General features: G+C 63.8%; 2 protein-coding genes across 4 annotated transcripts in view; one reads left to right on the top strand and one right to left on the bottom strand.

Moving 5' to 3' along the window:
- The first annotated feature begins 2,415 nt into the window (after nt 1-2,415).
- Nucleotides 2,416-21,121, top strand: LOC141957217 (casein kinase II subunit alpha-like). Of its 3 annotated transcripts, none has more exons than XM_074898284.1 (13): nt 2,416-2,524; nt 9,752-9,870; nt 11,533-11,644; nt 12,550-12,651; nt 16,103-16,153; nt 16,722-16,781; nt 17,408-17,491; nt 18,379-18,489; nt 18,739-18,840; nt 19,860-19,960; nt 20,064-20,212; nt 20,389-20,478; nt 20,933-21,121. In XM_074898284.1, exons 2-13 carry the CDS (start codon nt 9,770-9,772, stop codon nt 20,968-20,970), a joined length of 1,101 nt encoding a protein of 366 aa, XP_074754385.1. In that variant the 5' UTR covers nt 2,416-2,524; nt 9,752-9,769; the 3' UTR covers nt 20,971-21,121. The 3 variants fall into 3 exon arrangements, with proteins under 3 accessions (XP_074754385.1, XP_074754384.1, XP_074754386.1); XM_074898283.1 differs by lacking the exon at nt 20,933-21,121 and adding an exon at nt 20,577-20,898; XM_074898285.1 differs by lacking the exons at nt 9,752-9,870; nt 20,933-21,121 and adding an exon at nt 20,577-20,898 and having other exon boundaries at nt 2,428-2,524.
- A 1,286-nt stretch (nt 21,122-22,407) lies between these two features.
- DGAT1 (diacylglycerol O-acyltransferase 1) overlaps nt 22,408-27,198 on the bottom strand; it is a 5,140-nt gene continuing 349 nt past the window's right edge. Inside the window, 17 exon segments of the mRNA XM_074901121.1 lie at nt 22,408-23,037; nt 23,121-23,183; nt 23,302-23,389; nt 23,522-23,587; nt 23,688-23,800; nt 23,922-23,966; nt 24,223-24,264; nt 24,361-24,399; nt 24,702-24,755; nt 24,757-24,806; nt 25,041-25,169; nt 25,274-25,379; nt 25,476-25,528; nt 25,637-25,687; nt 25,690-25,721; nt 26,362-26,402; nt 26,889-26,976. Of these exon segments, the coding sequence (XP_074757222.1) occupies nt 22,891-23,037; nt 23,121-23,183; nt 23,302-23,389; nt 23,522-23,587; nt 23,688-23,800; nt 23,922-23,966; nt 24,223-24,264; nt 24,361-24,399; nt 24,702-24,755; nt 24,757-24,806; nt 25,041-25,169; nt 25,274-25,379; nt 25,476-25,528; nt 25,637-25,687; nt 25,690-25,721; nt 26,362-26,402; nt 26,889-26,976 (1,207 nt within the window). The 3' untranslated portion in view covers nt 22,408-22,890.

Below are 27,198 nucleotides of genomic sequence, written 5' to 3'. Positions count from 1 at the left end.
GCACTGGGATCACTGGTGTCACTGGGAGCACTGGTGTTACTGGGATCACTGGTGTTACTGGGAGCACTGGGGTCACTTATCACTGGTGTCACTGGGAGCACTGGTGTTACTGGGATCACTGGTGTTACTGGGAGCACTGGGGTCACCGGGAGTACTGGTGTCACTGGGAGCACTAGGGTCACTTATCACTGGTGTCACTGGGAGCACTGGGGTCACTGGGATCACTGGTGTTACTGGGAGCACTGGGGTCACTGGGAGCACTGGTGTTACTGGGGTCACTGGTGTTACTGGGAGCACTGGGGTCACCGGGAGTACTGGTGTCACTGGGAGCACTAGGGTCACTTATCACTGGTGTCACTGGGAGCACTGGGGTCACTGGGAGCACTGGGGTCACTGGGATCACTGGTGTTACTGGGAGCACTGGGGTCACTGGGAGCACTGGTGTTACTGGGGTCACTGGTGTTACTGGGAGCACTGGTGTCACTGGGAGCACTGGGGTCACTGGGATCACTGGTGTTACTGGGAGCACTGGGGTCACTGGGAGTACTGGTGTTACTGGGGTCACTGGTGTTACTGGGAGCACTGGTGTCACTGGGAGCACTGGGGTCACTGGGATCACTGGTATTACTGGGAGTACTGGTGTTACTGGGAGCACTGGGGTCACTGGGAGCACTGGAATCACTGGTGTTACTGGGGTCACTGGCATTACTGGGAGCACTGGTGTCACTGGGATCACTGGTGTTACTGGGAGCACTGGGGTCACTGTTATCACTGGGGTCACTGGGGTCACTGGTGTTACTGGGAGCACTGGGGTCACTGGGATCACTGGTATTACTGGGAGCACTGGTGTTACTGGGAGCACTGGGGTCACTGGGATCACTGGTGTCACTGGGAGCACTGGGGTCACTGGGAGCACTGGGGTCACTGGGAGCACTGGTGTTACTGGGAGCACTGGGGTCACTTATCACTGGTGTTACTGGAAGCACTGGAGTCACTGGGAGCACTGGAAGCACTGGTGTTACTGGGGTCACTGGTGTTACTGGGAGCACTGGTGTCACTGGGATCACTGGTGTTACTGGGAGCACTGGGGTCACTGGAAGCACTGGTGTTACTGGGGTCACTGGTGTTACTGGGAGCACTGGTGTCACTGGGAGCACTGGGGTCACTGGGATCACTGGTATTACTGGGAGTACTGGTGTTACTGGGAGCACTGGGGTCACTGGGAGCACTGGAATCACTGGTGTTACTGGGGTCACTGGTGTTACTGGGAGCACTGGTGTCACTGGGATCACTGGTGTCACTGGGAGCACTGGGGTCACTGTTATCACTGGTGTTACTGGGAGCACTGGGGTCACTGGGATCACTGGTGTCACTGGGAGCACTGGTGTCACTGGGAGCACTGGGGTCACTGTTATCACTGGTGTTACTGGGAGCACTGGGGTCACTGGGATCACTGGTGTCACTGTTATCACTGGTGTTACTGGGAGCACTGGGGTCACTGGAAGCACTGGTGTTACTGGGGTCACTGGTGTTACTGGGAGCACTGGTGTCACTGGAAGCACTGGGGTCACTGGGATCACTGGTATTACTGGGAGTACTGGTGTTACTGGGAGCACTAGGGTCACTGGGAGCACTGGTGTTACTGGGAGCACTGGGGTCACTGGGAGCACTGGTGTCACTGGCATCACTGGTGTCACTGGAAGCACTGGGGTCACTGGGAGCACTGGAATCACTGGTGTTACTGGGGTCACTGGCGTTACTGGGAGCACTGGTGTCACTGGGATCACTGGTGTCACTGGGAGCACTGGGGTCACTGTTATCACTGGTGTTACTGGGAGCACTGGTGTTACTGGGAGCACTGGGGTCACTTATCACTGGTGTCACTGGAAGCACTGGGGTCACTGGAAGCACTGGAATCACTGGTGTTACTGGGGTCACTGGTGTTACTGGGAGCACTGGGGTCACTGGAAGCACTGGTGTTACTGGGGTCACTGGTGTTACTGGGAGCACTGGGGTCACTGGGAGCACTGGTGTCACTGGCATCACTGGTGTCACTGGAAGCACTGGGGTCACTGGGAGCACTGGAATCACTGGTGTTACTGGGGTCACTGGCGTTACTGGGAGCACTGGTGTCACTGTTATCACTGGGGTCACTGGGAGCACTGGGGTCACTGGGAGCACTGGGGTCACTGTTATCACTGGGGTCACTGGGAGCACTGGGGTCACTGGGAGCACTGGGGTCACTGTTATCACTGGTGTTACTGGGAGCACTGGGGTCACTGCACCACGCACCGGTCCCGCGGGCTGTCCCCGCCCCCGCGCATGCGCGCTGCCGTTGCCGTTCCGGGGGGGGGGGTCGCTCCGGCCTCCTCCTCGGTGGCGGCGGCGCCGGGTCCGGGCGCCCCCTCTCGGCCCGGCGGGCCCGGCCCGGCCGACGGCGCCGCCAGGAGCCGCCGCCATCTTGTCACCCCCAGCCGGGGAGGCCGCGCCCCTCCCGCAGCGCCGGGCCGCGGCGCTCGGCCAGGTACGGCCCGGGGGGCGGCGGGAGCGTCAGTGAGGGGGGGGGAGTGGGGGGAGTGTGAGGTGGGGGTGAGTGTGGAGGTGAGTGTGAGTGGGGGGCGAGTGTGAGGTGAGTGTGGGTGTGAGTGGGGTGTGAGTGTGGATGTGAGTGTGAGTTGGGGGTGTGAGTGTGGATGTGAGTGTGTGTGGGGGGTGAGTGTGGGTGTGAGTGTGAGGTGTGTGTGGGTGTGAGTGTGAGGTGGGTGTGAGTGGGGTGTGAGTGTGGGGGGGTGTGAGTGTGGGTGTGAGTGTGAGTGTGGGGTGAGTGTGAGGTGGGTGTGAGTGTGGATGTGAGTGTGAGTGGGGTGTGAGTTGGGGGTGTGAGTGTGGATTTGAGTGTGTGTGGGGGGTGAGTGTGGATGTGAGTGTGAGTGTGGGTGTGGGTGTGTGTGAGTGTGAGGTGGGTGTGAGTGTGGATGTGAGTGTGAGTGGGGTGTGAGTGTGGGGGGGTGTGAGTGTGGGTGTGACTGTGTGTGTGGGGTGTGTGTGGATGTGAGTAAGTGGGGGTGTGAGTGTGTGTGTGGGGTGGGTGTGAGTGTGAGGTGGGTGTGAGTGTGGATGTGAGTGAGTGGGGTGTGAGTTGGGGGTGTGAGTGTGGGTGTGACTATGTGTGTGGGGTGAGTGTGGATGTGAGTAAGTGGGGGTGTGAGTGTGTGTGTGGGGTGGGTGTGAGTGTGGATGTGAGTTGGGGGTGTGAGTGTGGATTTGAGTGTGTGTGTGGGGTGAGTGTGAGTGTGGATGTGAGTGTGTGGGGGTGTGAGTTGGGGTGTGAGTGTGGATATGAGTAAGTGTGTGTGTGGGGTGAGTTTGAGTGTGGATGTGAGTGTGAGTGTGCATGTGAGTGTCTGTGTGAGTGTGAGGTGGGTGTGAGTGTGGATGTGTGTGGGTGTGAGGGTGAGTGTGGATGTGTCTAGGTGGGTGTGAGTGTGTGTGGGGTGTGAGTTGGGGGTGTGAGTGTGGATGTGAGTGTGAGTGGAGTGAGTGCAGGGCTGGGAGAGCCTGTAGGAGTGGGGGGGTGAGTGTGAGTGTGTGTGGGGTGAGTGTGACTGTGGATGTGAGTGTCTGTGTGAGTGTGAGGTGGGTGTGAGTGTGGATGTGTGTGAGTGTGAGTGGAGTGTGGGTGTGGGTGTGAGTGTGGATGTGTGAGGTGAGTGTGGGTGTGTGTGTAGATGCGAGTGTGAGTGGGCCGAGTGTGGGGCTGGGAGAGCCTGTGGCAGTGGGGGGGTCAGTGTGAGTGTGTGTGGGTGTGAGTGTGAGTGTGTGTGGGTGTGAGTGTGAGTGTGGATGTGTCTAGGTGGGTGTGAGTGTGTGTGGGGTGTGAGTTGGGGGTGTGAGTGTGGATGCGAGTGTGAGCGTGTGTGGGGTGAGTGTGTGTGGGGTGAGTGTGTGTGGGGTGAGTGTGTGTGGGGTGAGTGGTGAGTGTGAGTGTGTGTGGTGAGTGTGAGTGTGTGTGGTGAGTGTGAGTGTGTGTGGTGAGTGTGAGTGCGTGTGGGGTGAGTGCGTGTGGGGTGAGTGCGTGTGGGGTGAGTGCGTGTGGGGTGAGTGTGAGCGTGTGTGGGGTGAGCGTGTGTGTGGTGAGCGTGTGTGTGGTGAGTGTGTGTGGTGAGTGTGAGCGTGAGTGTGGTGAGGGTGAGTGTGAGCGTGAGTGTGGTGAGGGTGAGTGTGAGCGTGAGTGTGGTGAGGGTGAGTGTGAGCGTGAGTGTGGTGAGGGTGAGTGTGAGCGTGAGTGTGGTGAGGGTGAGTGTGTGTGGTGAGGGTGAGTGTGGTGGGTGTGTGTGGTGAGGGTGAGTGTGAGTGTGTGTGGTGAGTGTGAGTGTGTGGGGTGAGTGTGAGTGTGAGTGTATGTGGTGAGGGTGAGTGTGTGTGGTGAGGGTGAGTGTGAGTGTGTGTGGTGAGTGTGAGTGTGTGTGGTGAGGGTGAGTGTGAGTGTGGGGCGCGGGCTGGGTGCGGGGGGGCACCCCCCGGGCAGCATTTTGAGGGGCTCCCGGTGCGCGGTCCTGGGGCAGGGTGCGGGGGGCCCGGCCCCGCTGTTGGGGTTCCCGGGGGGCGCAGCGGGGGGGGGATCTGCTGACGAACTCGCGTCCGCGCCCGGGGGTGTTACTGATGAGTGAGTGAATGAGTGAATGAGTGAATGGGCAGTCGAGCCCCCCCCGGGGTCCCCGCCGGGGGGTCAGTGCGGGGTGTCCAAGCGCCTCCCCCCGGCGCGGGGCGTCACCCGGGGTCCCTGTCCCCCGCGGGGGGGCGGCGGCGGCTCACGGCGGGGCGCCCGGCCCTCGCCGCTCTCTGCAGCCGCCCCGGAGCCGGGGGCTCGGGGGGGCCGGTCCCGCCCCCCCGGGAGCGCCGGGACCGAGGGACCGGCCTGGCCTCGCGCCGCGGGGGGCTCGGGGGTGTGGGGAGGGGTCCGGGCTCAGGGAACGAGGCGTCGCCGAGGGTGAGGGAGGACACGGCTGCCCGCGGGGCTGGCTGCGGCCGCCCGGCCCGGCTGCCCGGAGGGTTCGGGGCCAAACCGCTCCCGGACCGCCCCCCGGTCCGTCCGACCCCCCTGGCCCCCCGTCCCGGCCCCCCCGAGCCCCCGTTCCGGCCGGGCTGTCCCGTCCCTCTTTCCCGCCTCGGAGGGGCCGGTTGTGTCCCCAGGCCCCGGGGGGGCCGCGGAGGCCAAACCGGGGAGCAGCGGCGGGGGGCGGGGCTGAGCCCCCGTTTTGCGGCTTCCAAACCGGAATTGGGACTTGCCCAGCGACGCTTCCCTGTCCCCGCTCTTCCCGAGCAGCCAGTGCTGAGGAGACGCTTCTTTTTTTTCCCCAAAAAATTTCCCAAAAAAGCCGCGGCCATTTTTGAAGCTGCCAGGCCGGAGCGCGGGCAGCCGCAGCGATCGACCCCCCCGGGGAGGCAGCGCCTCTCCTGGGACCCCCCGTCCCGCCTCCCCCGGCTCGTCCCCATGATGGAAACCCGCGACATTCCCGCCGGGACCGCGCCCTGCCGGGGCCACCCCCCTGGAACCGGAGTTCCCCGGGAGTGGGGAGGGGGCTGCCCGCCCCCCCGTGCTGGAATCTCGGCAGGAGGCAGCTGGGAAGCGCCGGAGCGGGGGGGGGCAGAGCGGCGCTGAGCTCCGCGGGGGGGAAGGCGCCGGCCGCTCGCCTTCACCCGGGGCCCTGGGGGGCCACGATCCGGTGCTGGAGGAGCCGGGGCCCCGTCGCGCCTCCGCGCCCCCCGCGTCCTCCCTCATCCTCTTCCCAAATCCGTATTTTCCCTGTTTCCAGAATTCCCGGCCTGGGGAGGACGCTCCCGCGCACCTTCCCGACTCCTCGACGTGAAATCGGGGCGGCTTTGGGCCTCCACGTTTGTTAAAATCTCAGCGGAGCGCCCCGGCAGGGCGAGGGCCTTGTGGCGCTTCCGTCAATCCCATCCAGCCGCCCGGACAGGAGGGGTTTTTTTTTTTTCCTCCTGGGGATGTTCTCACCTCCTCGCCCCCCGTTGCCGTGGCCGGTGGGTTTGTGCCGCGTCTCCGGAAGGTGCCGCCGAGCTCCGGTGGGCTCTGTCGTTCCGGCTGCTGGATCCGGGTGGATCCCGGTGCCTGCAGCGTGCCCGGGAGGCCACGGTGGCCACCGGCATCCCCGGCTGGTGTCGGAGGGCGCGTGGCCTGCAGGGCTCGGGCAGGGCTCGTCCCCCTCGAATCCCGGGTTCGGGTCTGGGCCCCTCGCTCCGGGAAAGACACGGAGGGGCTGGAGCACGTCCCAAGGGCAGCGCAGCTGGGGAAGGGGCTGGAGCACGAGTCCTGGGAGGGGGGAGCTGGGGGGGCTCAGCCTGGAGAAAAGGGGGCTCAGGGGAGACCTCGCCGCTCTCTGCAGCCGCCCCCGAGGAGCTGGGGGCGAGGGGGGGTCGGTCCCTTCTCCCCCGGGAGCGCCGGGAGGGAGGAACCGGCCTGACGTTGCGCCGCCGGGGGAGGTTCAGGGGGGATGTTGGGAACAATTTCTCCAGCGAAAGGGTCGTCGAGCGCCGGAACCGGCCGCCCAGGGCAGCGGGGGAGTCGCCAGCCCGGGAGGGGGGACGCGGGTCAGGGGGGGCCTGGGCAGGCCGGGGGGACTCGGTTGCACTCGGGGAGCTCCGGGGTCTTTCCCCACCACTCGGCTCCTGTCGCCACCGCGTACGTTTTCCCTTCGGAGCAGCCCCGCCATTGCTGCAGTTTGGGCCACGGGAGCGTTTCGGTTCCGCAGCTCACCCGCCCTGAGCTGGAGATAAGCCCGAGCTTTGCCAGGCCTCGCCTAGCCAGGCCCTGCTTGGCTGAGCCTCACCGTGTCCACATGCCGTCGGCGTTGAGCTCCAGCTCCGGCTCCTTCACAACCCCCCGGGCGCAGCCGCTTCTCGTTGTGAATCTCTGCGGGAGGTTTTGTGTGTGTCCCCCTTGTTTTTGGGGGGGACCCAGGAGCGCCCCCGGTGCCTCCAGCCCCTCCCGGAGCCGCTTCCAACCCCCCGGTTCCGCGGCAGCCGCTCCCCGCGGCCTTTCCATCCGCCGAGCGGCTCCGCTCCGCGCCCCGGCGCCACAAACGGGGACGCTAAAGCTCTCGTTGCATTTTGGCTCCCCAAAATCCTGCCGGCTCCGCGTCGATTCGTGCCGCTTTGGTGCTTTCTGAGCCCTCGAAACACGGTCCTGACCGAGGAGAAAAAAAAAAAAAAAACAACAGAAAAAACTCAGGATTTGGTGCCTCGCCGGGAGGGTTTTAGGGCAGCGGCTCTCGGCGAGTGGCCGGTGGCCCCGGGCCAGCTGGAGCGTGGTGGCGTTGCCCAACCGGGAGAGAGGCCGGAGCGTGTTCCCGAGGCTGCCCCCGCGGCGAGCGGGCGGCGGGGAGGTGGCCCAGAGGCCGGTTCTGGCTTCCCACGGAGGCTGCTGGTGGCCGTGGCCTCGTCTGGGGGGGTCGCAAAGCCGTGGCAGGGCTCGGCGCCGCGGCTGAGCCGCGTTTCTTCGGCCGGGGTGTGTTTTGGAGCCGCGGTGGTGCGGCCGCAGCGCGGGGGGGCACGTAGAGACCCTCAGCCCCCTTCTCCTGAGGGATTCTTGGCAGGGGGGGGCCGCGTCTGCGCTCTGCCCGGGCCGGGGCGCTGCCTGCGTTTCATCAGAGGCAGCTTCCCTTTAAACCCTTCAGAAATTAATAAAAATAAACCCCAAACCCTCTGAAATTAGCACAGAGCGGAGAGGACGGTGCTTGCTTTTTTTTTTTTTTTTTTTTATTCCCCGCAGGTTAAAAATATTTGCGAAGTGGGGCAGGGTGACAGGATTTCTGCCTGATTTCGGCGTGGGGGAGGCTGAGCCGGCGCGGGGGGGGGGGACACGGCGGCGGCGGGAGGAGAAACGGGAACGCCGCGTCCACCTGCGCCCCGGCGCGGGGTTTATTTTGATTGATTTAAAATCAGCCACTTCGGTTCTTCCCTCCCTGCCGGGAGCGCTCGGGTCTCTTCCCGACAACACGGCAGGATTTTCTTCCAATTTCCAAAAAAAATGGGGCTCTGCTCTTGGCCAAGCACAACGTCGTCGCTCCGCGGCCGGTGTCCGTGCGTGCCGTTTCCCTGACTAGCTGCAGATGGCACCTGGGGGGATTTTTTTTTAATTTTTTTTTTTTTAAAGTGTTTTTTCTCCCTCTCCAAACCCCGCTCCGGGCTGCAGGGTCCCAGCTGGGCTGACAGAGCCCGTTAACCTGGTGGAAAACTTTTTTTTTTTTTTTTTTTTTTAATTTCCTGGGCTGATGCTGCCCGCCGGGTCAGGCAGCGGAGGGCAGCAGCCTCAGCTCATCGCGCCCAGCCCTGCCTGCGCTCTGCAGGCAGCTGCCTGCCTCCGGCTCTGCCCCAGCTGGGCAGCGTCTCCCTTTCGAGATGCTTCTTCACCCTTGTGTCGGATATGCGAAAGGCAGAGTAAATGTCTAAATCCTCGGCGCCCGGATTGATTTCGAGACTCGCCGTGGCTCCGCTACGGCCGGAGCAGAGCCCTGAGCTGCTGCGTCAGAATATTTTTAATTTTGGGGGAAAAGATCAACTGTGAGGCAAGTTGCTGGCAGCGGCGGGAGGAGGGGGCACAGCCAGAGCAGCTCTGCCGAGCCCACGGGCCCGACCGCCGGGCGCCAGCGGGTCTTGCCGTGTCTCCCGGCGGGTTCGGTACCCGCCCGTGTTTCCCCGCTTGCGTTGTTCAGCCAAAACATTTTTTTCCGTGGCCACGTGTCCGCTTTCCCCGGGAGGAAGGGGAGCGGCCGGGCTGGCTGGCAGCGGGACTCGTGGCCGGCCCCTCCGTGGTGGCCCCGCCGGCTGACGCGACGCGTTTTGCCGCACCGGAGGGGCGGCCGGCAAGGGCAGAGCGTGCGGCCTCGCGGGGCCGGTGGGCTCGTGCACGGACTTGCCCCGACTGGTGGGCTCACGTGTGGGCTCGCCAGGGCCGGTGGGCTCGCATAGGGCGTACGCCAGGGCTGGTGGGCTTGTGTGTGGACTCAGCGGGGCCGGTGGACTTGCATGTGGTCTCACTGGGGCCACTGGGCTCATGTGTGGGCTCGCCAGGGCCAGTGGGCTCGCGTACGGTGTCGCCAGGGCTGGTGGGCTTGTGTGTGGTCTCGGTGGGGCCAGTGGGCTCACAGACAGTCTCACCAGGGCCAGTGGGCTCGCTCGTGCTCTCGCCAGGGCCAGCGTGCTCCTGGAGAGCTGCCGGTGCAGTGGGTCGGGGTCTCACCGTAGGACCCGCCCGTCTCGGGGGGCACAGGAGGGCTCTGCCCCCCCCGGGGAGAGCCACGGGGCGGCTGGTGCGAGTCCTGGGGAGACGAGGGGCAACTCCCGGCGGCCCTTTCCCGGGGCCGCATCTTTATTTTTCTTTCTTCTCTCGGCGTCTCTTTTTTTTTCCCGTCCCCCCCGCCGCCGCGGCTCAGCCCGAGGGTCGCGGGCGCTCGCGGTGCCGCAGGGTTGGGGGCCGGGGGGGAGGTTTCTACATTTTAAAGCTCCGACAGCCCCGGGGAGGGTCAAGAGGTTTTGGGGGGCTGAGAGGCCGGGGGCTGGGTGACGGACACCCCAAGCGCCGGCTCCACGTGCCCTCGCTTTCCGCAGCCCCCCCGCGCCCCCCTTCTCCGCTCGGCAGCTCCGTTTGTTGGTTGGTTTTGGGGTTTTTTTCCCCCTCTGTTTCTCTCCCAAGTGTTGCCTCATCCCAACTGACGTGTGTTTGTATTTTTAGGGTGATTGAGGTGGAAGCATGTCGGGGCCAGTGCCGAGTCGGGCCAGGGTCTATGCGGACGTGAACACTCAGAGACCCCGCGAGTACTGGGACTACGAGTCGCACGTCGTGGAATGGGGGTACGCCTGGGAGAGGGCGGGGGGGCCCCTCGCCGCCGCCAAACACCCCCCCCCCCCCCGAGGCACGACCGGCTCCCAGCTCGAGCCGGCAACTCCGTGAAGTGTTTTAAACCAGACCTGTGGGCCTGGCTTGAAGCTTAAAGCGTCGCGCCGAGGGTTTGGTTCTTACGTGACGGGGAGCGGTGGCGGGAATCGGAGAGCAAAAGGGGGTTGAGAGGCCGGAGGTGGAAGTCTCGTGACTATTTTTTTCAGGTTTCCCCCGAGGGCTGGAGTCTCGGAGACGGCCAGTTGATTGTTTTATGGCTTGGCCACGGGCTGGGCCGAGGGGCCCAGCTTTGATTTCGCCGGTGGCGCTGGGGGATGCAGCCAGCTCCTCGCTGGGCACTTGTGCTCAAAATCTATAAAAATTTAAAAAAATGTTGACAGCCGAGGCCGCAGCGTCGGGAGGCTGCGCCCGTGCCACGTGGGCTACTGCTGGGGTTGGGTTAGGAGCCATCCCCGGGGCTTTCCCTCCTCTCCTCTCCGCCCCGACCCCGCTCGTGGTCCCGCTGACCTAGAAACGAGAAGCGTTTTATCCACGTCCAAATCCCCCGGGCCAGGCAGAGCCTTCAGCCTCGCCGGGACGGTGATTCCTCCTCTTCCGCCAGCAGCCTGGCTTGGGTTTTATTTTATTTTATTTTTTGCCCCCCGCCCAGACCATCCTGGCGGTTCAGACTTTTCCCGGCCGCGCTCCCTGTCTCGGCGTTTGCCGCGGGCAGGGCGAGGGCCGCCGCGGGCGCTGGGTGCTGCCGCCCCCTCCACATTGCCTCCGGGAATTCCTGATTCCCCCAGAATTCCAGGGAGTCCCGGCGGGGCGGGGGGACCCTCTGCCTCCCCCCTCGGCGGAGAACTCTGCTGGGAGACGGGGGTTGGGCCTTGGTGGCTTTAGAGACGCGGAGGTTTTAGGGCTGAGAGTTGGCTGGTGGCCCATTTCGGGGGGGGGGGATAATTTATTTTTACAAATCCCAGGTGTGCAAGAGCCTTGGCTGGTTTCCTTCTGATTTCTGGGAGGAAATAATTTCTTTTTACAAATCTTCAGGTGCAGAGATCCTTGGCTGGTTTCCTTCCCATTTCTAGGAGGGAATAATTTTCTTTTTACAAATCTTTGGGTGCGTGAGATCCTTGGCTGATTTCCTTCCAATTTCTGGGGGGGAATAATTTTCTTTCCACAAGTCCTCGGGTGCACGAGATCCTTGGCTGATTTCCTTCCCATTTCTGGAGGGGAATAATTTGTTTTTACAAATCCTGTGGTGCGCAAGATCCTTGACTGGTTTCCTTCCCATTTCTAGGGGGGAATAATTTTCTTTTTACAAATCTTTGGGTGCACGAGATCCTTGGCTGATTTCCTTCCGATTTCTGGGAGGGAATAATTTCTTTTCACGAATCCCGGGTGCGTGAGCTCCTTCCCGCCTCGCTATCAGGGGGGGTCCTAGAGGGGGTGTGACAGTGGGTATTTTGCCGGTCTCTGCCCCGAGCAAACCGCGGGCGGGCTCTGGAGCTTTGGGCGAGCAGCCCCCACCTCCTCGCGGTAACTGAGAACCGGGAAAGGTGGAAAAACATCGTCCCGAGCCGGGCACGCGCGACCCCTTCATCTCTCTTTTTCTCTCCCTTTTTCTCTCACAGCAACCAAGATGACTACCAGCTCGTGCGGAAACTCGGCCGCGGCAAATACAGCGAAGTCTTCGAAGCCATCAACATCACCAACAACGAGAAGGTGGTGGTCAAAATCCTCAAGGTGAGTGTTTGGTTTTTTGTCCCTCACCGCTCCGTCCCTCCGCTGACGCTTCCGCGTCTGCGCCTCTCCCTGCGCTCTCCGCGCTCTTCATCCTCAGGTGAGCTGAGGAAAACATCGGTTCCCCCGGGGCAAAAACTTGCTGCGGGTTTTTTTTTTCCTTCCTGAGCAAAGCTGAGTCGCCAGCGGACTTGGCTGCTGGAGATTTTTCACCAAATTAAGCTTTTGAGGCGGGGGGGGGGGGAACTCAAACCAGCGGTGGGAGCGGGGAGGCGGCAGCAGCGGGGCTTGTCAGCCTGGGGTGGGGAGCGAATTTCTGTGCTGTTAACGAGCCACGGGTAATTAAAACTTGGTAGGACAGATGAGTTTTAAAGCATGGGGACAATCTGAAGCCTTTGCGAGAGAAGCAGTGAGCGGGAAGGGACGTAGGAACCGAGGCCACGCCACAGAAATACACATTAAGAAAAGCTCAAGGACGGGGCGTGAGTGAGAACGTGCGAAATGTCCTCGGTAATATATTTTCCCCGAGTCTGGCCTGGCCTGATGGAGAGGCAAAAAAACAGCTCCAAGGGCAAGAACGAGCATCCAGAGTCGCTCGGTGTGGGGGGGGATTTCCCCAAACTGGGCACCGAGGCGTCACGGAGATTCCACCGAGTTACGCTTCCCTTGGCTCTGTGTTTCCCAAGTTTTAGTCAAGTCTGACTTGAAGGAGCTGTCTGGGACAGTTTGGTCAAGCCTGGGACTTGAAAAAAAACCCGAAGCTTGCTCTTGAAAACCATTTTTTGTAGTAAAATAATAATGTCTCAGAGGTCCCCTGAGCGCCGGTTTCCTTTGCACGACGGAAGAGCCGCGCGCCTCTTCGCCTCCCACCGGCCCATAACTGGCTTTTGTTTCTCTTTTTTAATCAGCCTGTGAAAAAGAAGAAGATCAAACGCGAGATTAAAATCCTGGAGAACCTCCGAGGGGGCCCCAATATCATCAGCCTGCTCGACATAGTGAAAGACCCTGTGGTAAGGAAGGGGAAGGGGCTGCGCTGCCGCCGGCGGGGGGAATTCCTGCAGAGCCCTTCCCCACCCCGGCAGAAAAAAGGCAGAAAAAAGGCTCCTCGAGCTGGCGCCGACGACCCCTTGGCCCGTGCAGCATCGGTCTAGCAGCCAAAACGAGCCTGGAGGAGGTTTCCGTGCCCCTGGGGCAGGTTTCCATGCCCCTGGGGGAGGTTTCCGTGCCCCTGGGGGAGGTTTCCGTGCCCCTGGGGGAGGTTTCCTTGCCCCTGGGGGAGGTTTCTGTGCCCCTGGGGCAGGTTTCCATGCCCCTGAGGGAGGTTTCTATGCCTCTGGGGCAGGTTTTCGTGCCCCTGGAGGAGGTTTCCGTGCCGCTGAGGGAGGTTTCTGTGCCCCTGGGGGAGTTTTCCCCTGGGGAGGTTTTTGTGCCCGTGGCGGAGGTTTCCGTGCCCCCGGGGGAGGTTTCCGTGCCCCTGGTAGAGTTTTCTCCTGGGGAGGTTTCTGTGCCCCTGGGGAGGTTTCTGTGCCCCTGGGGTAGGAACGGAGAGGCGAAAGGGTAGAAATGGAAGGTCTAGTTGTGCTTGATCCAACAGTTTCCCCAAAAAAGGAGCTGGGAGCAAGGGACGCTTCTTCCCGCTGGGTTTTTTTGGCCTTTCAACCTCCCCCCGACCTGCGGGTGGTTTTGTCCTCCCTGGGTGACGCTCCCACCCCCTGTGAAGGCCCAGGAGGAGGCTGGGCAGTGGCCAACGGGGCTGAACCCACGTGAAAGTCAAGGCCACACTCAAAGGGTTGTGGTCAGCGATTCAGTGTCCAAGCGGGGTCCCTCCAGGATCGGGACCGGGACCGGTGCTGTTTGATATTTTTGTTGGCAGTATGGAGAGTGGGGTGGAGGCACCCACAGCAAGTTTGCCAGTGACACCCACAGTGTGGGGGCAGTTCATGTTCAACAGGAGCCAGAGTGTGCCCAGGGGCCAAGGAGGGCAACGGCATCCTGGCTTGTGTCAGCACTGGCGTGGCCAGCAGGGACAGGGAAGGGGTCTGAGCCCTGGGCTCGGCACTGGGGAGGCCGCCCCTCGCTGAGGGGGTTCAGTTCTGGGCCCCTCACCCCAAAAAGGCCATTGAATGACTCGAGCGTGGCCAGAGAAGGGCAACGGAGCTGGGGCAGGGTCTGGAGCACAGGTCTGCTGGGGAGCGGCTGGGGGAACTGGGGGGGTTCAGTCTGGAGCAGAGGAGGCTGAGGGGAGACCTCCTGGCCCTCTGCAACTCCCTGCCAGGAGGGGGCAGAGAGGGGGGATGAGTCTCTGGAGCCAAGGCCCCAGCGCCAGGCCCCGAGGGAATGGCCTCAAGCTGCCCAGGGCAGGGTCAGGCTGGCTCTGAGGAAGGATTTCTGTGCAGAAGGGGCTGTTGGGCGTTGGAATGGGCTGCCCAGGGCAGGGGGGAGTCCCCGGGATCCCTGGAGGGGTTGAAGAGTCGGGCTGAGCCAGCGCTGAGGGATCTGGGGGAGTTGGGAACGGTCAGGGGGAGGGTCAGGGTTGGGCCGGAGGAGTTCAAGGGCTTTTCCAACCCAGATGGTTCTGGGGTTCTGTGGTTCAGCTGACACGCTGGAGGGAAGGGATGTGCCAGCCAGAGGGACCTGCACAGGCTGGAGAGGTGACCCCAGGCCAACCTCACGGAGTTTAACAAGGCCAAGCGTAAGGTCGTGCACCTGGGCCAGTGCAATCCCGAGCACAGACACAGGCCGGGCGATGAGGGGGTTGAGAACAGTCCTGGGGAGAAGGACTTGGGCGTGTTGGTGGATGATAAGATCAACGTGAGCCAACAGTGTGTGTTTGCAGCCCAAAATCCCATCCAGATTCTGGGCTGCAGCAAGAGAAGTGTGGCCAGGAGGTCCAGGGAGCAGATTCTCCCTCTACTCTGCCCTCGTGAGCCCCACATGGAATATTGTGTCTGGCTCTGGACCCCCCAACACAAGAAGGATCTAGAACTGTTAGAACGAGTCCAGAGGAGGCCACGGAGATGCTGGGGGGGCTGGAGCCCCCCTGTGAGGACAGGCTGGGGGAGTTGGGGGGTTCAGCTGGGGAAGAGAAGGCTCCGGGGAGACCTTAGAGCGGCCCCCCAGGGCTGAAAGGGGCTGCGGGAAAGGGGGGGGGACTCGTCATCAGGGAGGAGGGATAGGACGAGGGGTAATGGTTTTAAGCCGAGAGAGGGGAGATTTAGATGAGATCTAAGGCAGAAATTCTCCCCTGTGAGGGGGTGAGGCCCTGGCACAGGCTGCCCAGAGAAGCTGTGGCTGCCCCCTCCCTGGAAGGGTTCAAGGCCAGGTTGGACGGGGCTTTGGGCAACCTGGGCTGGTGGAAGGTGGCCCTGCCCGGGGCAGGGGGTGGCACTGGATGGGCTCTAAGCTCCCTCCCAACCCAAACCAGTCTGGGGCTCTGTGATAGTGGGAGGAAATCAGGGTCGTGCCACCCTCAAACCACCCAACGCGGCTTTGCCTTTGCTCCTCCCCAAACCCAACAATTCTCCCGTTTTTGTGCCCCACGGGGGGGCGGGTGGAGCTCCCAGCTCCTCTTTTCCACCCTGGTTTCCATCCCAGTGGGATCGTGGCTCAGGGTCATGGCTCAGGGTCATGGCTCAGGGTCATGGCTTGGGGTCGTGGCTCAGGGTCGTGGCTCGGGGTCGTGGCTCGGGGTCGTGGCTCAGGACGGGCTCTGCTGTCACTGACCCGGTTTTAATCCTCTGTCAGCGGCGAACGGCGGCTGCTTGTGGGGAGATAAGAGGGAGTGGGGGGCCCTGGGGACAGGCCCTTCCCTGGGGGGGTGGCGGGTTGCTGGCGGGTGTCAGAGGGGGACGGTGGGTTCCAGGGCGCAGGCGCCGGCTTGGGGGGGTTTGGGGAGCGGTGGGGGGTGCTGAGGGGGAGGGTGCAAGGGCTTGGCGAGGGGGGTACTTGGGCCTAAAGGGCCGCCCTGGTCTCGGGGGGGGATTTGGGGGGGGTCAGGGATGGGGGGGGGGTGCTGTCTCCCTGAACACAGGCCCTGGGGGTCCTGCCCGGAGCTTCAGTGTCTCACTGGGAGGAGGAGGAGGAGGAGGGGGGCAAAGAGAAAGGGGCAGGGAGAGCCCGGCAAAAATTAGCCCTAAAGCCCTACAAATCCCGGCCCTACAAATCCTGGCCCTATAAAACCCAGTCCTACAAACCCAGGCCCTACAAATCCCGGCCCTACAAATCCCGGCCCTACCAAACCCAGTCCTACAAACCCAGGCCCTACAAAACCAAGCCTTATAAATCCCAAGCCCTACAAAACCAAGCCTTACAAACCCCAGCCCCACAAACCCCGGCCCTGCAAACCCAAGCCTTACAAAACCCAGCTGCCCGCCTGCCCGCCCCTCTGTCGCGTGTTGTCGTCCCGTCCCCCCCCGCCTCGAGGAAGCCCCAGTTTCTCCCTTTTTCCCCCATTTCTCGCAGTCCCGGACGCCCGCCCTGGTCTTTGAGCACGTCAACAACACAGATTTCAAGGTGAGCCACCCCCAAACCCGAGGATCTGGGGGGGGGGGGGGATCCCCGAGTCCCTCTGACGCCGTGGGGGGGAACAAGCCCCCCGTTCCGAGGCGTGGAGGCGCCGGCGGGTTTTTCCATTTTGACGTTCAGGGAACGCGGCGCCGTCCCTGGGGCTTGTCCCCGCTCCGGCCCTTGGCCCCCCCGGGCTCCCACGCACGGGCGAGAAGCTCGGATTAGCTGAGCCGCGCTCGCCGGGAGCCTGGGCTGAGGCGGAGGCTTAAGGAGGCCGTGGGAGTCGCCAAACCTCGCCTCTGGCTGCTCCCGGCTGGTTCTCACCGAGGAGTTTACACCCGAGCCCCGACCCTTCCCCCGGGTCCTCCTCCCCCAGGCCTGGCTGGGGGGTCCCAGCGGGGTCCGGGCGCCCAAAACGGGGGGGGGGGGCCGCCTGCACCCGGCGGGAAACCGGGGCCACAAAGCCTGTCCTAAACCCCCAACCGCGGGCTGCGAGTGGTGGCCGGGGCAGGGTCCGTCCTGCCCCCCCGGCCCCGGCCCGTCACCCCCCCCTCTTGATTTTTGTTTTTCCCAGCAATTGTACCAGACGCTGTCGGATTTCGACATCCGATTCTACATGTACGAAATCCTGAAGGTGAGCTCAGGGGGCGCCTGGGAAATCCGCCCTCCCCAGGATAATCCTGGCTCCAGCAGAGCCCTCCCTGCTTAAACCTGCCCCCCCGGGACGGGAGTTGACCTGCAGGAGCGGGAGTGGGCTACTAAACCCCGCTGGACCGTTGCCCAGCCGCGGTTTCTCGGGGGAGGCTCGGCAGCCGCTGCACGAGGTCGCCGTGTCCTTGAGAAACAAAAAAATGATTATTTTTTTTTTTTCCCTCCCCGCCACCCCCTCGCGTGGCCCCCGCCTCCGCCGGCCTTGGTTGGAGGCCACCGGTGGGGCCGGGATGGCCAGGCCGGGGTGGGGTGAAGTCGCCAGACCCCCCCTCCCTGAGGCAGTGCAGGCCTCCTCGCTCACGCTCCGGCTCTTAGGGTTTAGGCTGGGCTTTAGGCTGGGGGGGGGCGAGCCCAAATCTGCTCCTGGGAAGGTTGGGGGGCGCGTGCGGGACACCAGCAGGATCTGTCGGGGGGCTGAGCCCCGGGGACCCCCGGGGACGGCGTCGGTGTTGCCCCCAGAGCGTTTGGGGGGGCAGGGTGTGACCGTGGCGGTGGTTTTAGGGCCGGGGAGGGGGGGGGAATCCTGAGGGCTCCCCCCTCCCTCCGCAGGCGCTGGATTATTGTCACAGCATGGGCGTCATGCACCGAGACGTCAAACCCCACAACGTCATGATCGACCACGAGCACAGAAAGGTAACGACTTACCCCCGAACCGACCCCCCCAGCACCGCGGGGGGGTCCTGCCCGTTGAGCCCCGCTCAGATCTCAGCCCCGGCGCTGAATTTCCCGCTGGTTTTGTTGGGTTTTTTTTTTTCTTTTTTAAACACAGGTGACCATAAAACCCGCACCTGGGCCCAGTAAAACCTCCCTTTATTTCCCACCTGCTTGTGCCTTGTAAACCCAATTTTAGATTATTTTTTTTTTCCACCCAGCTGGGACCTCAAATAAAAAAAAAAAACCACAAACCACTTCAAAAGGCGCCGGCGAAGCTGCCGAACGCCCCCGTTTTCAGCACGAAAAGGGGCCACCCCCCCCCCCTTTCCCCACACTCTTTGGGGCACCTTTAAAATCCGTCCCCCCCCTCTCTGTTTCCTTGCGCCTGCCCAAGCTGAGCCTAAAAAACTGAATTATTAAACCCTCCAGAGAGGCTCTTCGGGCCGGGTAGATGTCACCAAATCTTGATTTTAATAAGGTTTTTGTCCCAAAACCGACCGGGGAGACGTGGCTTAGAGGCTCGGCAGAAGGTGTAGTTTTGCATACGGTGGGTTTGAAGCCGTAATTAGAGTAATTAGCAGCGGTTTGCTGACGGGCCGCAGAGTTTAGGACGCTGCCAGCGGGGCTGCGAGTCCCCGGGGGCTCCAAAAGGAAAAAAAAAAAACCACAAAACCGGGGTAAAACCCCTCGAGGGGCTGCTGAGGGGCTGGGGGGGGGGCACAGCGTCACCCCCGAGAGGCTCCTGTCGCCGCCCCCCCCGCGGCGTGAGGATGAGGAGCAGCCCCCGGGGCACAGCTGATGCTTGAGGGGGGGGCTGCGGGGTCGCCCCCTCCCCACGTTTTGTGTGCGTGTGTGTCCCCCCCCAGCTGCGCCTCATCGACTGGGGGCTGGCGGAGTTCTACCACCCGGGGCAGGAGTACAACGTCCGCGTGGCCTCGCGGTACTTCAAGGGCCCGGAGCTCCTGGTGGATTATCAGGTACGTCCCGGGGGGGCCAAAATAAAAATGCAAACTTACCCCCCCCACACCCTGCACCAACTTTTTATTGCAGGGTCCTGGGGAGCTCCCCCGTGCCCAGAGATGGTCCCGGGGCCGAGTGTTGCTGCTGGATGCGGCTCTAAACCCCCCCGGGGGGGGAATGGGGGTGTGTTTCCCCCCCCCCCCAAGGCCTTTGCTGACCCCCCCCCCTCCACCTGTCGCTCCCCCCCCGCCTCGTGTTGTCCCCAGATGTACGACTACAGCCTGGACATGTGGAGTTTGGGCTGCATGCTGGCCAGCATGATCTTCCGGAAAGAGCCCTTCTTCCACGGCCACGACAACTACGACCAAGTGAGCCCCCCCGCGCCCCCCTCCCGCTGCCGCGGGGGCTCTGCTCCCCCCGTGTCCCCCCCCAAACGCTGGGCGCTCTGCCCCCTCCCCACCACAGGCTCTCAGCTCTCCATCTGTGGGTCCCCTCCCCACACTGGGGTCCTCGTCCCCTCCCCAGGACTCGGGGTCTCTGCTCCCTGTCCCCCCCCCCACCACACACGGGGTGTCCCCCCTCTGTCCCCCCCCCACCACACACGGGGTGTCCCCCCTCTGTCCCCCCCCACCGCAGGCTCTCGGCTCTCCCTCCCCACACCAGGGTCTCAGCTCCCCGTCCCTTCCCCACCCTGTCCCCTCCCCACACGGGGGTCCTGGCTCTCGGGGTCTCTTCCCCCTGTCCCCTCCCCACAACGGTGTCTCTGCTCCCCACCCCCTCCCCACAGCAGGCTCTCGGCCCTCCCTCTCCACATCAGGGCCCTGCTCCGTGTCCCCTCCCCACACCAGGGTCCCAGCTCTGGGGGTCCCTCCCCTCTGTCCCCTCCCCACAACAGGCTCTTGGCTCTCCCTCCCCACCCTGAGGTCTCAGCTGCCCGTCCCCTCCCCACACCAGGGTCTTGGCTCCCCGTCCCCTCCCCATGCCGGGCTCTGGGGTGAGCGGGCAGCTGACTGGGGGGGGCGGCTGGGCTGGGGAGCAAAGCACTGGTCATACTGGGAACCTGCCCGCCCGTTTCAGGCTCTCCTGGGTTGGGCTCCGTGGGGCGCTGGCTACCGCGGGGCTGCCGTGGGGCCCCTAAAACCCCTCCAGAACCTGCCCCCCCCCTTCATCCACAAGGAGGGGAACAGGGGCTGTGGGGGGGGGCATCTCCCTGGGAAACCCCCCGGGGAAGAGCCTCGAGTTCTCCTTCCACCCCGGGGATGCTTCACCCCTCAGCTCGGGGACCCTCCCCAGGGTTTGGGGGGGGGGGGGGGCGTTGGCTGCGGCTCTGCCCTCGCCCTCAGCATCGCTGCTCCCCCCCCCACCCCTCCCTCCCTGCTCCCGGCAGCTGGTGCGCATCGCCAAGGTGCTGGGGACGGAGGATCTGTACGATTACATCGACAAGTACAACATCGAGCTGGACCCGCGCTTCAACGACATCCTGGGCCGGTGGGTGCGGAGCCGCGGGCCGGGCGCGCTGCCCCGGGCCCGGGCGCGAGGCTGACGCAGCTCTTCCTCCTCCTCCTCCTCCTCCTCCTCCTCCTCCTGGCAGACACTCGCGGAAGCGGTGGGAGCGTTTTGTCCACAGCGAGAACCAGCACCTCGTCAGCACGGAAGCGCTCGATTTTTTGGACAAGCTGCTGCGTTACGACCACCAGACGCGGCTCACCGCCCGCGACGCCATGGAGCACCCCTACTTCTGTACGGAACCCCCCCCCCGGCCCCCCAGACCCGCCTCGGGGCGCTCCCGCGGCCCTCCTGCTCTCCTCCCAGCCCCACCGGCTGCCCCCACACGCCACTCCGGGGGGGCTCAGCACAGCCTCAGCGGGGCGGGGGGCGGCGGGGGGGCTGTTTGACACCCGTTGCCCTCCCTGCAGATCCCATCGCAAAAGACCCGGCGAGAATCGGCCCCTCCGCGGGACTTTCAGCCGCCAACACGCCCGTCAGCTCCTCCACAATGTTGGCAGGTGAGTTCTAAACCTGGCGGGGGGGGGGGGGGTAAAAAAAAAAATAACCCCCCAGCCCCGAGCTGTCCCGACGCGGCGCTCTGCTCTCTCTGGCGCAGGTATTACCTCGATGGCCGCGTCCCAGGGGCCCGTCGGCGGCCTGGCAGCGTCGCCCGTCGCCGCGCTGGGCTCGCCCGTGCCCGCCGCGGCCACCGCGCAGCCCTGACCTCGCCTCGCCTCGCCGCCGGCCCCCCCAGCCCCCCCCAGCTCCAGCCTTCTGCCCTCCCACCCCCCCCAGCCCGGAGCCTGAAACAGGGTTGGGAGAAGGGCGGGAGGGGGGCAGCACTCTGGAATTTTATTTTTATTTCCGTTGAGTACAGAAAAAAAAAAACAAAACAAAAAAAACAACCAAAAACCTGGAGGTTCCTTTTTTTTTTTTTCTTTTTTTTTTTTTTTTTTTTTTTTCTCTGTGCAGCACCAATTCCCCCCGCTCTGGCGCTGGACCAAGGCTGATCTCTGTGGTGTCTGTGGCGGGGGCCGGAGCGAGCTGCGTTCTGCTCCGCAGGATCATGGTTAGTGATGCAACTACAGTGTAGAAATCTAAACAAAAAAAAAAAACAAAAAAAAAGGATAATAAAATTTATTTTCTATGTCCCTAACAGGACAGCGGGAGCGGCAGCTGCTTCTTGGGGTGGAGGTTGGGGGGGGGGAGGACAGACACAGACTCTTGATTGGGGGTGATGGTTCTAACCTGAAAAAGGGGGGATTTGGGGTCGAGCTAAAGGATACATTATTCTGGGGGGGGGGGGGAGACTCAGGCTGCCCAGAGAAGCTGTGGCTGCCCCCTCCCTGGAAGGGTTCAAGGCCAGGTTGGACGGGGCTTTGGGCAACCTGGGCTAGTGGAAGGTGGCCCTGCCCGGGGCAGGGGGTGGCACTGGATGGGCTTTAATGTCCCCCCCAGTCTAAACCAGTCAGGGATTCGATGGTAACGTGTCTCACCTTTAGGGTGGAAGGTGAAAGAAACGGGTAAATTTTTCTAATTCCTGGGTTTCAAGGCTTAAACAAAGTCCCTCTGGTGGGGGAGAGGCCTGAGGAGCGTCTGGTTCATCTTCAGTGCTGGGGCAGGAGCGAATGTCATGGGGTTAATCCTGCTCCCGGCACTGGTGGGGCCGGGAAGTTCCCGGGGGGGGTTTATTGGGTTTTGTCAATGCCTCAGACAATCTCTATAAAGGTTTTCAGCGTTTCCGTGCTCAGATTCAAACTGGAGTTTGGGCACGGTGGAACCTCGCGCTGGTCTCACAGATTTGAACGTTTTTGATGCTGGGAGAGTTGGGGGGTTCAGCTGGGGAGAGAAGCTCCGGGGAGACCTTAGAGCGGCCCCCCAGGGCTGAAAGGGGCTGCGGGAAAGGGGGGGGAAACTCTTGATCATCAGGGAAGGATAGGGCGAGGGGTAGCGGGTCTAAACTGACAGGGGGGAGATTTAGATCAGATCTGAGGCAGAAATTCTCCCCTGTGAGGGGGTGAGGCCCTGGCACAGGCTGCCCAGAGAAGCTGTGGCTGCCCCCTCCCTGGAAGGGTTCAAGGCCAGGTTGGACGGGGCTTTGGGCAACCTGGGCTGGGGGAAGGTGGCCCTGCCCGGGGCAGGGGGTGGCACTGGATGGGCTTTAATGTCTCCCCCCAGCCCAGCCAGAGATTCTGTAACGGGACCCGGGGGGTGATGCTGCCCCGGGGGTGACTCTCGGGGCTGTTTGTGCCCAGGAAGGTCCCTCGGGAGGGGGTGGGGGGGTGTCCCCGCTCCCCAGCACCCCTGGGGACCCCTAAGCTGATCTTAAGGGCACAGACTGCTCCCCCCATCCCCAAAACTGGCTTTTCCAGCCCCCCCCGGGACAGAAAGTTTCCCCCCTCCCTTGCCCCCAGCGTACAGGCAGGGGCAGAGAAAAAACCCAAAGAAAAAAAAAAAAAGACACTTTAATCACTCGGTATTTGACAGATACAATCCAAAAGGGTTAAAAAGTGGCTGAGTGAGCCCAGAGCCAGGTGGGGGGGGAGCAGGTCTGGCAGCCCCCAGTACAGGCAGCTGCCTGCACCCCGGCCGGAGCAGGCAGGGCCCGGGGCTCGTGGCCAGCAGAGCCACAGCCGGGGCAAGTGACGGGGGGACGGAGGGGACGGGCCCAGGCCAGGCCCGTCCTTTAAAGTGCCGTAAAGCGGGGGCCACGCCGGCCCCGGGGGAAGGGGGGGACCCCCTGGAGGAGAGGGGGGGCCCCCAAACCCCCCCCAGGGACGGGAAGGGGGGGGGCTATTGCATTGATCCGACATTCAATAGACGAGGAGGGTCCCACCGGCCCCTTCCCTGCGGCTACCGGTGGCCCCCTCAGGGCTGGCACCGGGAGGGGTTGGGGCGGTGTGGGGGGGGCGTTTTGGGGGGCCCCCCCCTCACTGGTTGCCCTCGTAGTTGAGCACGTAGTAGTCGTGGACGTACATGAGGACGGCAATGGGCTGCCCGATGATCAGCGACATCCAGACGGCCGCGTTGCCGTAGTTACCCCGCAGGAATTTGGAGACAAACCAGGCCAGTGGGATCTGCGAGGGGGGGCAGCGTCAAAAACCCCTTTTTGGGAACCCCAAGATCCCCCCCCCGTACCCCCAAACCCCCCCCGACTTACCTGAGCCGCCATCCCCATGAACGCCCAGAGCCGGAACATCTTCAGGGGGACGCTCACCAAGTACTGGGGGGGGACACACGGTGTCAGCCCTAAATGGGGGGGTCTTGGGACGCCGGGAAGGGTTTGGGGGGGCCCCAGGAAGGGTTTTGGGGCCCCCCCGGAGTGGGGAGGAAGCGCTGACCTCGTGGAAGAAGGCAGAGGCCAAGAAAACGGCCGTCTGGGCCGTCCACTTGCTGGCCCCCCGCTTCAGCATGGGCTTGTAAAAGTGGCTGGGGAGCAGCACCCCGTTAGTGCAGAGCCCCCCCCCGCCGCCAGGAGCACCCCCAAAACGTGGCGGGGGGGTCACAGAGTTGGGGGGGACACACAGAGTCCCCCGCTGCCCCCCCCCCCCCCCCACCTACCGCAGACACCACTTGTGCACGGGGATGTTCCAGTTCTGCCAGAAATAAGTGACCGACTCCGAGTTCCTGGGGTGAAACGGGGGGAAAAATGGTGGTTGGGGACGGGAGGGGGCGATACCAGGGCCCCCCCAAAACAGGCGGCGCCCCCCCCAAAAATACCGCTCACCACCAGTCCCGGTAAAACTCCCGGTCTCCGAACTGCATCACCTCGGCCACCACGTTGAGGCAGGAGTGGAAGAACCAGTAGAAAAAAATGAGCCAGATGAGGTGGTTGGGGACCTGGGGGGGTGGGGAGGTGAGGGGGGGGGTTGGGGGGCCGAGGGGGCTCTGGGGGGTCCCCCCCCCATCCCCTGGCCCATAGGAGGGGAGCTGGGGGGTACTGGGGGGGGTGGTTACTCACAGCCAGTTTCAGGAGCCGCTCGATGATCCGGGAATAATCCATGTCCTGGGGGGGGGGCGGCCCGTCACCCCCTGCCTGCGGGCGGGGAGCGGGCGGGGGGGCAGGCGGGGGGGCGGGCGGGGGGGCAGGCGGGGGGGCAGGCGGGGCTCGCTACCCACAGGGAGGGGGGGCGCAGGGCAGGGGGGCGCGGGGCGGCCTCTGCCCCACTGAGGCCACACAAGGAGTGGTTTTGGGGGGGGGGGGGGGGGGGGAGAGGGATGGATCCTCTGCCCCCGCCCCCCCCCGGCCCCCCCGCACCCACCCGAAAGGGCTTCATGGAGTTCTGGATCGTCGGCACCATCCACTGAAAGAGAAGAGACGGCTGCAGCCCGGCCCGGGGGGGGGGAGCCCCCCCACTGCTCCCTGTGCCGGCAGAGCCCCCCCGTGCCCCCCCCGGTACCTGCTGGATCAGCCCCACCAGCAGCTGGATGAAGAAGAGCTGGAAGACAAGAGGCAGCGAAGGAGTCGGCAGTGGGGACCCCCCCCCCGGCCCCCCCCATCCCCTCAGGGCCCCCCCGAGCCTCCCCCCACATCATCCCTCCTGCCTCAACTCCCCCCCATCATCCTTCCCACCTCAGGGCCCCCCCGAGCCCCCCCCCATCATCCCTCTGTCTCAGGGCCCCCCCCTCTTCCCGCATTTTCTGTAGAAGCAGAGGCCAGCTTACCACCAGACCTGCCCCCCCCTCTTCAGGACCCTCCCGAGACCCCCCCGGGACCCCCCCAGACCCCCCCCCCCCTCACCATCTCGAAGAGGCGCCGCAGCAGGAAGCGCTTGCGGACGCGGGGGGAGCGGGGGGAAGTTGAGCTCGTAGCAGAGGGTGGGCGCGAAGAGAAAGTAGTAGAGATCTGCGGGGGGGGGGCACAGTGTTGGTGGGGGGGCCACAAGGAGCCAAATCCCCCCCACCACCCCCCCGCGGCCCCCCACTCACTGCGGTAGGTGAGGTTGTGGGGTAGGTGACCCCGCTCTGCCCACGTCCCCGTTGCCGTTCCCGACGCCTGAGGTCAGGGGGGGGAAGAAAGTTGTGAAACGCCCCCCCCCTCAAAAAAAGCGACCCCCCCTGCCCCCCCCCAGCACCAAACCTGCATCCGCGGGGGCCGGGGGGGGCGTTTTGGCCTCCCTCCACTCCCGACACCATTTATTGACGTCCCTGAAGGAGAAGAGCTTGAGGAAGATGATGGTGTAGACGCCCAGGGTGAAGACGGCCCCCACTGGTGGGGTAAAAAAAAAAAGGGGGGGGTCAAAAGGGGTCTCTGCTTCCCCCCCGCCCCAAATTTATGTCCCGCCCCCCTTAATTTGCGTGCCCCGGCCTCACCTGGGGTGATGGAGGTGAGGATGAGGACGGTGCCGGCGGGGAAGCAGAGCACGGCCGCCAGGTTCAGGGCGTGCAGGGCGGCCCCCACCCCCTCCGAAATGGAGCCCTGGCGGGGGGGGGCGTTGAGAAACGGGGGGGGCACCGCTAAATATGAGGGGGGGGCTGCCAGCGCCCCCTAAGTATGATGGGGGGCGGGGCTCACCGCTGCCAGGCGTCTCTCCAGGGCCAGGGCGACCACGGCGAAGACGTTGGCTACTACGGGGGGGGGGGGGAAGCAAAATTATTTGGAGGGGGGGGCTTGTCTTTGTAGCCCCCCCCCCCCCCCCCGCACGGATTTGGGGTGCCGAGGGGGGGGGCACTCACCGATAATTAAGCAGAGGGAGGGCCAACTGTAGGGGTCTTTGAGGAAGAGGAAACCACCTGGATGGGGTCCACCAGGATCCCGTACCTGGGGGGGGGCAAAAAAAAAAAAAAAAAAAAAAAGAGGGGGGGGTGTCAGTAACCACCTCCTGGAGCTAAAAGGGCCCCCCCGGACCCGCTAGGGGAAGGGGGGGGGGCAGTGGGTGCCAGCGTTTTGCCGTGGGGATGGGCCCTGCCCACAGCCCCCCCCCCCCCCCGGGGGGATCCCAGGGATTGATGATTCCCCCCCCCCCCCCCATGCCCCCCCCCCCCCGCCACGTACAGGGGCAGTGACCCCCCCCCGCCTGTTTTGGGGACAGGGACCCCCCCAACACCCCCATATTGGGGACAATGACCCCCCCAACACCCTCTCCCCCCTATTTTGGGGACAAGGACCCCCCCAACACCCTCTCCCCAATTTTATGGGCAGTGACACACCCCCCCCTCGAATTTGGGGGACAGTGGCCCCCCCCGCCGACACCCCCCACTCAATTATGGGGACAGTGACACCCACCCCCCCGCCGACACCCCCTACCCCATGTTGGGGAAAGCGCCCCCCCCACAATCCCCCTAACTTTGGGGACAGCGACCCCCCCCCCCCCACCCCATTTCGGGGACAGCGGCCCCCCCAGGCAGGGTGAGGGGGGGCAGGCTCGCAGTGTCCCCGGGCCCCCCCGGCCCCCCCTCACTTGATGAGGTTTTCCAGGAAGAGCCGCGCGTTGCTCAACACCTGGAGGAAGAGGAGGAGGAGGAAGGCGGCGATTGGGGGGGGTGTGGTTTGGGGGGGGGGCAGCCCCCCCCTTTTTTCCCCCCCCCGGGGGTAGCTCAGGGCGATTCTTGCGCCACGAATCCAGCACAAGGGTTACGGCACCGGGGCGGGGGGGGGGCAAGTCACGCGGTGGCCACAGTGGCCACGAACCCCCCCCCGGGGCCAGGGCAGGGCGGGGGGGGGGCGCTTAAACCCCCCCCCCTCAGCAAACCCAAAGGGGCCAGCGATGGCCACGTGGCCACCGAGCCCCCCCCCCCCCCCCGCGTTAATTTAATTTAATGAACACTTTGGGGGGGTGTTGGCATCACCGCGGGGTTGGGACAGAGAAGGGGGTTTTGGGGGGGGGGGGTGGGAGTGTCTGTGGCGATACGGGGGGCTCTGTGGCGATGGGGGGGGGGGGGGCACACACACACTATCGCGATATGGGGGGGCACTCTCGCGACTCACCAGCATGACCACACACCAGTTGAGGACCCCCCGGTAGTTGCTGTAGCCGCTGGCGGAGCTGAGCAGGGACTCCTGCACGCGGTGGCACCTGCGGGGGGGCAAAAAAACCGGGGGGGTGTCAATATTTTCGGGGGGTCACACACGGGATGCCCCCACCCCCAGGGCCACCCCCCCGCCCCTGCAGGGAGCTGCTTGAGGAGGATTTTGCAGCGGAATGGAAAGGGGGGGGGGACACACACACACGGGGGTTAGGGACAGGATTTTTTTTTTTTTTTTTTTTTTTTTTTTTTTTTTTTTGGGGGGGGTGCCC

This window comes from Athene noctua, chromosome 2 (genome assembly GCF_965140245.1).
Source record: "Athene noctua chromosome 2, bAthNoc1.hap1.1, whole genome shotgun sequence".
Lineage (NCBI taxonomy): Eukaryota > Metazoa > Chordata > Aves > Strigiformes > Strigidae > Athene > Athene noctua.
The sequence above is the reverse complement of the archived record's forward strand: the minus strand, read 5'-3'. Positions and strand labels throughout refer to the sequence as shown.